This window comes from Corvus brachyrhynchos, unplaced genomic scaffold, assembly GCF_000691975.1.
Source record: "Corvus brachyrhynchos isolate BGI_N302 unplaced genomic scaffold, ASM69197v1 scaffold94, whole genome shotgun sequence".
NCBI classification, from domain to species: Eukaryota; Metazoa; Chordata; class Aves; order Passeriformes; family Corvidae; genus Corvus; species Corvus brachyrhynchos.
Genome location: NW_008238330.1, coordinates 10521093 through 10529557, shown reverse-complemented (window position 1 = coordinate 10529557; position 8465 = coordinate 10521093). Strand labels below are relative to the sequence as shown.

The window sequence follows — 8465 nt, the reverse complement described above, 5'->3', positions numbered from 1 at the left end:
TAATGAAGATGTAACTTGCCTTATGTCCAAAGAATGTCCAGTGTCAGCTGGAGCTCATCATCAGCTCAGCCACTGAACACGTGAAAGGATATGGGTTAGAATTCTTCCAAAATCTCTGAACCTCCAGAGACTGCTTGTACTTCCTAACTTGTGTCACAGTCTCTGTACAAGGGACTTCAGGCTGACACAGGGACAACATTGACATGTCCTTCTCATGGCACTGGCTATTGGCTTGAACATGGAGCAGGCAAAGGGAAGTTAGTTGAGCTTTTCTGACTCCCAGAAAGCAAGCAGAGGATGGCTTGAAAACCAGGGTAGAGTAAACCACGTAATATACCAGGAAAGATAAGCAGGGTGTTGCAGCTACTATTTCTCTCTCTTCAGCTCTGTTGTTGTCATTACTGACATTTGTGTCTTCCAAACCATCTCTGCCCTCTGTGTATTTCATCCACTTAATATGTCCTCCTGGGACATCACGGTTGTCTGTCTCGGAGAGTTTTTCTGTAACACATGTAATTCTTAATATGGGAACAAAAGGATATCTAGGAATATTGGTAAAGCTGTACCCTGGTCCTAGTGTTGTTCTGGAAGTGAGAGGTCCTATGTTGGCTGAATTAATTTCACTAAAATATGCCCCAAATGTGGCATGTTTTTAGGTTATGTGGCACTTAATGCCATAGCTTAGTGGTGGATCTGGCACTGTTATGTTAATGGTTGGACTCAATATTCTTAAAGGTCTTTTCCAACCTAAATGCTGCTATGATTTCTGGGAAAAGGGCTGCTAATAGAAGATGAAGAGGGAATAGCCCCATTCCAACTCTGCTGTCTTCACTCACCCTCTTAAATGAGGTCTCTTCTGCTTTGAATTGGGGCAACTTAGGTAGACATTCTTCTGCTAAAATACATATTTGAGGAAGCTCAGGAACCCATTTTCCATGCTCTTCTATCCATTTTCTTGTGTGTGCACCACAGTTGGAGGCCAAGAGTGTAATTAAGGGAGGGAGTATTACTGCTGTATATATCTGTACATGGCAAGGCCATTTCCTGCTGGAAGAAGCTGAGATCTCTCTCAGCTCAGTGTAACTGGTTTTGCAGCCCCTAAACCCCAAATCTGATACTTCTATGTCAGCAGCCACAATATTTTATGAGCTGTAAAACCTCAGGCTTTCAAAAAATTATTTGCAGAAAGTTGACTTTGCTGGGGCTCTCGTGTCCTCAGGCACCTTCAGAATTGCTCTGTGCCTTAGGGATGGATCACTTGTTGCTGGAGTACTGAGAAGCTCCAAGGACTGTTGACTCTCACCAGCAGTGGTGAGGACTAAGTGCAAGTCCTGCATCACTTTCTAATCTTCCCAAGCCTGCAGGCTGGCCTGGGAAGGACACAGAGAGGGCAGCAGCCATAGTAGGGATAAAAGGAACCCTTCAGGAGGACAATCATTTCCCCAGGCAGGGAGAGCAGTTCTGGTGGCCCACAGGGTGCAGTAGCAGGACTCAGGCTGTCAGGCAGCAGATGAAGTTGTTAGTGACAGAGCTGCCTGAACTCAAACACATTATTTTTTTTTATTAGTAGATTATTCTTTTTTTTTAAATAGAGGTCTAGCCTTGCGCTTTTGTGTTGCTATTTTGTGTGGCAGATGGGACAAGAAGTTAGACCCATGGCACATAGGTAACTGCAATATTTGTCAAAACATGCACAGCAGCCATGACCTCTCTGCAGTTTTTCCTTTCCTCTGAGTTCTAATACATAATTTTACCTGTAGCTGAGGAAATAATATATTTTTCTGCTTCATGAATAATTTCTCTCCTCTCTTCTACCATGAGGGATTCAGAAATGATAGAGGGAATTTACAGCAGGGCATTCCCTATTTCACAGGTACAAATCAAAGCAAGTTCATGTGCAGCTACCTGTCTGTATAAATCAGGCAGATTACAAACACAACTGGTCAATTAATTCCACAGGTGTAAGAGAAACAGACACAGCTTACACATTACAGCCCTGAGCAAACCCTTGCACATGCCCCAGCTTCTGCCTGAGCAAGGGCCATTGGGAGAAGTAAGTCTGTTGCTGTGGGTTTGCCTGTCTCTCATAAAGTTGCCAAGATTACCCATCTGAATTGCAACAGAGGTGAATAAACTGAAAGCAATTCCAGAAAATAACACTCAGCCAGCTTTGTCTTGGGCTGCCTGCTGGGAGAGAATTGCCTTGGCATTTCTGGGGCCCGGGGGTGCCTGTGGCCCTGAGACCAGACACACAGTTACATCAGGAGTTTCACTTGCTGGTTGCTTCATCTTGCCTAACTGCTCTACTTTAAGTTCAAATATTTCAGATTGTGAAAGCTTCAATGTGCTCCCCAGGTGAGAAAAAAAGCCATGTTCAGACATTACCCAATGCCCAGGCAAGTGAGGGGAACAGGTTACCCTTATCAGTAGATCCCACATCCTGATGGAGCTGATGGAGACAGGCAGGAGAACCCCAACTCTGGGGTTAACACTATCCTGGAAGACAGGTGCAGCAGGGGATCTCCACGCCACCTTACCCCTGTCTCATCCTACTCAGGAACCCATCTGTTCCTCTGGCTGGTTGCTGATGTGTTGGAACATGGTCACAAACCGAAATCCAAGTTACAAATGGCGGGCAACAGAGGCAGGGTCAGTGGCACTTCAGGACAGAAGCTTTTGGTATTGAAGGCATGCAACTGCAGGCATTTATGAATTTGCTGTTTGAGCTAGGACAGGTATCTCTCACTGCCCACTTGCTGATGTGCTCATCACTGCAGCCTCTAAACACACCAGACACAGAAAAGATCCCCACAGAAGCATCTTTCTCAGTCTCTGAGGAATGCCCTGTCTCCTAGAGGGTCTATAAATCCCTGCTTAGGTATTAAAACACCATCAGTTACAACAACAAAGCTTTTTATTAATCAGGCAGCCACATCTTCAAGATTATGCACTCACATCAAAAAGAAAGTAAAAACTGCATATTCTGCCAAGCCCAAAGCTTCGTCTGCGTAGCCCAGATTCTGACATAATTCTGTAGGGTTTGTTAGCAGAGAGCGAGGACTGACTGAGATTGAAGCGTATGAACACAGGTCACCAGCCCTCTCCTTAAATAACATAAAGTACAAATCCATTGTACTGATGAGTCCTTATTGAAAGGAAATAACCAAATTTTTGACATGTTTCTATTGACAGCAGTTCTGCTGACAGTCTGCTGCATGAGAAGGAAGAAGAAGACATCTAACCCAGAGAACAACCTGAGCTATTGGAATAATGCTATTACCATGGACTACTTCAACAGGCATGCTGTAGAGTTACCAAGAGAGATCCAGTCACTGGAAACTTCAGAGGTACCTCGCTTGCAGAACTGGTGTCTGAAAACTGTAACTGAAGCCATGCTGGGAGGAGGGGAGGGGAAGTCCTATTAATAAAGCCTTGAAATCCCTACACATGTTCAGGGAAACAGCTTTTTGAGAAGGACTGACTCCTACACATATATTAGATGGGATAAATACGTCAGCAACACTGGATTGCCATCTTATTCCCAGCCACTGCAGATCTAATCCGTACTGCTGCGTGGTGACGGGCGTTAACCACCTCTAGGTGAATTTGTCCCTGGGTTTCTCTTCCTTGTGAGCGTTCAGCCAATGTCAAGCCATGCCATGGTGGCTTAAGGAGAGCCCTTTGGGCTGGCTCATTGCTGACAGTCAGTTTACTGTGCGTGTGCCACACAGCATCAAAGAAGGAGGATGGTGGGAGTTAATAATGCAAAGAAATTTTGTGCATTTATGTCTCAGGAGCTGCCTGTAACTTCTCAAACACCAGTTCAGGGAGTGAGTGTTCCCAGTACAAAAGTAATCAGAACATCAATATGTGGGGGTGTGTGGTGGTGGTGGTGTACACTCATCAGCCCCTTCCTAAGAGATCTGACTGGTTCAGTGGGATTATTCACACATGAGCAGGTGATCCTACTGATAGAAATGTATTCCCTGGCCTCAGAGACAGAGAATAATTCAGCTTAGTTCAAAAGTATTTAAAACCTAGAAACAGTGGAGAGTTTGAGTTTATGCTGAAGTGATTTTCAGATCAGCTAGCTGACTAGCTCATGTGATTAAAAAAAAAAAAAGAGGGTTAGAAAGGAACCTCTGAGATGTGATTAGACAAACAGTCACAGTTACTTCATTAACCCCACTTTGCTGGCAATCACGTTGCTCCATCTAAGGCAGGACCTGGTCTAGCTTGCCCAGAATCAAATGTCAGGCCTAGTCACATACAGGATGGTCTTCCAAAGGTGGGTCATTTAAACCTGATCAGAATATGACTGAACTGGGGCATACTCAGGTGGCTTGGACCCATATATGTGGCTTTCTGACCTGAAAAAGAAGCTGAAAATGCATCTTTGAGGAGTCAAGCACAGCTGAGAGACAGGAAACACTTGCAATGAGTCAATAAAGTGAAAAAACCCCAAGAAATGTGGAAGCTCCAAGTCTGCAAAGGGACTTGGTGCATCTGACTTGTGGGTCGCCAGGCTGAGAAAGAATCAGCCAACCCTCAGAGGAACTCTTCACTCACAGCTCCTGCCTGACAAAGGGCAAAATCACCTCACCAAACCTGGCTCTCCAGAGTCACAGCCCACAACATTCAGGCACCTTTGGGGGATTGGGAGGAGTGCCCTGTGTGCTTGTGGAGGGTGAAGGGTGTGAAGTGCTCAATCTGCTGCTCTGTTTTTCCCCTAGGACCACCTGTCCGAGCCGCGCTCCCCGGCCAACGGCGACTACCGCGACAGCGGGATGGTCCTGGTGAACCCCTTCTGTCAGGAAACGCTCTTTGTGGGACACGAGCAAGTCTCCGAAATATGACCCCGCAGCTGCCCCTGTACTGCAGTTTCATCTCTACTGTCTCCAAATTATAAATAAATATATATATATTATAAATATAACCTTTGTGTAACCCTGAATTACAAGAAATGTTTTCAGCTTTTCTTTTGTCCCTCAGAATTGTCAGCCCCTTTTTTATAAGTGTGGTAAAACTTTACAGAACAAACTGTGGCTTTATAAAATAAAGGTATTTCTAAGCAAAACACCTGTCAGGTGGACTGTTTGCTTCACTCTCATTTACAAACTGCTGCTAAATATACGTGGTCTGGAAAAATACTGAGTAAGGCTGCTTTTGGTGCAGGCAGCATGTGGTGGGTACAGCATCCTGCATCCTACATGCTATCACTCAGCTGAGCATAAGCATTCCTGCTCAGTGACTGTTCCTTCTTCTACTTCAGCATGACTTCAGCTGCTCCTTTCCTTTAGGCTGCCAAGCTGGAGTGCAAACCAGACAGGGCCAGCTCAGTTGCCAGAAGCAGTCTGTACAGCCCCTGTGCCAGCCTTGTATCCTTTGTGTGAGTCCAGTGCTGCCTGAGCACCGACTGGGATGAGCCCTTTACTGTCCCCCTTCCAGTCTCAGCTCCAAAACTCGTTTATACAAGCAAGAACAAGAATGGACCTTTTTTCCTGCGTAAGTGTTTTAGCCACACTACACACTGGACTCAGAGTTGCTACACCTCAGTCCAATAAGCCTAGAATTATTTCCTGAAGATCACGGAGCCTCAAAGGAAGCATATAGAGTGCTCTTTTCAAAGGAAGAGAAAATTCCTTTGAATTTATCAGAAATTTTGAGATCTGGTGACTAGGGACTGCCACCAATTGAATGCTGTGGCTTTGACCACATTTCCACTTCCCCACTGTTTTATTTATCTTATGTGCTTAGACTGCTGGTGTCACTGAATCAAGTTTCCTCATACACTCTTCTTCTCTCTGAGACTTTCCTTTCCCCCTTAGGAAGGAAAACACAGTGTTTCAGAGCAAAATGGCAATTCTGTCCTACCTTGTTAAGTACTAGGTTGCAGACTCTAATAGTGTTAAGGGAATAGTAAGGGTGCACGAAGCTTAAAGGATGGATTAAAAATAGGTTGCTACAAGACGAGACTAGTATGGAACATGGAATGACCTTGCCCAAATCGATGGTCTCTCTTTGAGTAACTCAGAACTGTTACTGTGGGACCAATTTTCAGTTTTGCTTCTCAAATAGCTTTCTGATATCATTCAGCAAGTGAAATGGCCTCTGTCATTTGAAGTCTCACCCTCCTTCTCCCCACCTCTGGCCACCAGTCCTGCTAGACTATTTTCTGCTTTCACTGCTCACTTCATCAGGAGCAGGCTGTGAGGGGCAGTTTACCCCCTGCTCCAGCTGGCTGCTCCCTGCCACTGGCTGTTCAGGTTTAATGCTTGCTCAGATGACAGGGAAGTTTGAGCAGGACAGGGTTAGTGTAGCATCATTAACCATATGCCTTGTTCAAAGTGAGCCACGGCTGCTATTAGAAAAGGGACTTACAGCAATGGCACATCTGGTCCAGCTGTTCCCACCCACTGACAGCGTCCCAGTGGCTGCTGTTAGTCAGAGCAATGTGACAGCTTTACTGAATGATGGATGCTGTCAGACCCAGACTTGGCTCAGTGGGCCACAGAGGCATCGTTGCTCCTCCTTTCTCCTCATCCCACACATGCACTTCTATGCCGAGGCACAAACCAGAATGTGGACTATGGGCTTCCAGAAACTGGAAGATTGTAATGTTACAGGGGCTCTCCTGGATATTTGTTTCTCTGCTCAGCATCAGAGAGTAATGCAGGGCTTTCTCATGAGGAGACCAGGGCAGGCAGGATGACAAGGCTGTGTATGAACATGGACAGGCACTTTGGGTATATATCTTTTCACTGTGGGATAAAAATTATGCAATATGATATCTGTGATCCTCATGATCAATTACTAATCAGCCTCCTGGAAACCACTGTTTGATAGGAGAGTAAAAATTTCCTGAGGGTATTGCCAAGAGCAAAAGCAATACCATAGGGATCTTAATTTTTATTTGAAGAGGTAGGTGGAAAGAGGGAACAAGGTTACAGAAAAGTAAATTCAGTTCTTTGAAAAAAAAGTCCCTATTATATTACATTTGCTTTCTGTACCTGTATTACTTGTGCAAGGTAGATTCTTTAATTTGACACAGAGCAACTACACTGAAAACTTTGTGTAAGAAGTACTGGAGGATTCTTCTCATTTAACCAGCATAGTTTGTTTGATAATCTCAAGGCAGAATACCTAAACTAGCCAGAAGTATTTGCAAGGCCTGAGAGATGCTGCACTGTTCCCAGTCTTCACACAACCTGGAAATGGTGACCTGAGTGTAGGCAGCCTTGCAGTTCTCAAAAAAAACTAGTGAAACAAACTCCAGCCATCAACCCGGCCAGCCAGGATTAGGCACCAGTGGAAGACAGGGATTTCTGATTGTATCCTGTCTCGACAAAGACACCACTGCCCCTGCACAGACCTACACTGCATTAGGGCAATGCCCAACATCAGCACATTACAATCGTGCCTACAAAGATGTGCACACAGTAATCCTACACTTGGAACGGCACCCTGGCTGTGAAGTATCCCTGGGTGTAGGTAGAAAAAGCTAGACCTGATACTGTATTGTGAAGGATCACACTGTGCCAGGAACACATCCTACTCATTACTTATTATTACCTATGAACTACCCACCTGATCACTAGCAGTTAAAGAACATTGACATGAGAAGAAGAGCAGGGGAAATCTTTCTCTTCCCCTGCAGTAAGTCTCTAGGACTCTTTTGCCCTTTTCTTTCAGTTCACAGTTGCCTCACTTTGTCACCACGTCATGCAGGCAAAAAGTGAAACAGGCCCTTGTTGAACAGAGAAAGTGCAATTGATTATGTGAAGTTAAGCTGACTAAGCAGGGGTGGACATGAGGCTGCTTGTCCCTATAAAATCTGCTGGGTTTATGTCAACGTGCCTTGGTTGGGTGGTGAAGCCAAAGCGCAGAGAAACCCAGAAGCTGCAGCAGACCCAGGGGAGCATTCAATGCTCTGCAGTGGCAAAAAGCTGGCTCGGCTCTGCTCAGTCGTGGCCCAGTTGACTCCACAGAGGTTCGGGTTTTGCTAAGCTTAAAAAATGTCTTGCTGAAGTAGACTATGCCTGCAACAAGCACTGGCATGAGAAGCAGATGCATTTGTAATATATATCTGGATGCTTGTGGCTATAAGAGTAGGAAATCATCTGGGTGTCAGCGTAGAAAACACTGCTGGTATTTTAACACGTACATTGTACTGAATCCCCGTCCCGCTGTCCCCGTAAACACCATTGTGCTTTTCATCTGCCACATTTGCAGCAGCAGCAGCAGGGAGATTTCTCCTGAAATGGGATTGCTGACCCAGCAGCCGCCCGGACAATGTGACGGGTGCTCCCAGGCAGCACAAAGCCCCCCTTCCAGAAAGCCGTCGCACAAAGCCGAAATCCCGCGCGAGCCCAACCTGCTGGGCTCGGCACATCCCTGCCGCCAGTGCGGGGCGAGGCGGCCGGGCTGAGCGGCGGGGGGCCGGGCGGGCGCGGGCGAGCACCGCC

General features: G+C 45.9%; 2 protein-coding genes across 8 annotated transcripts in view; both read left to right on the top strand.

Annotated features, from left to right (window-relative positions):
- TMEM108 (transmembrane protein 108) overlaps nucleotides 1-5079 on the top strand; it is a 165235-nt gene extending 160156 nt beyond the window's left edge. For 6 of the 7 annotated variants that reach the window (XM_017734537.1, XM_017734539.1, XM_017734540.1 and 3 more), the window contains 2 exons: nucleotides 3193-3347; nucleotides 4734-5077. In XM_017734537.1, coding sequence (XP_017590026.1) covers nucleotides 3193-3347; nucleotides 4734-4856 — 278 coding nt within the window. In that variant the 3' untranslated portion in view covers nucleotides 4857-5077. Of the gene's footprint in view, nucleotides 1-3192; nucleotides 3348-4733 lie in introns of all 7 variants that reach the window. The other variant, XM_017734534.1, reaches the window with a different exon arrangement.
- Nucleotides 5080-6589: 1510 nt separating this feature from the next.
- Nucleotides 6590-8465, top strand: part of BFSP2 (beaded filament structural protein 2) — a 23225-nt gene continuing 21349 nt past the window's right edge. The window contains exon 1 of the mRNA XM_008633975.1: nucleotides 6590-6614. Coding sequence (XP_008632197.1) covers nucleotides 6590-6614 — 25 coding nt within the window. The remainder of the gene's footprint in view (nucleotides 6615-8465) is intronic.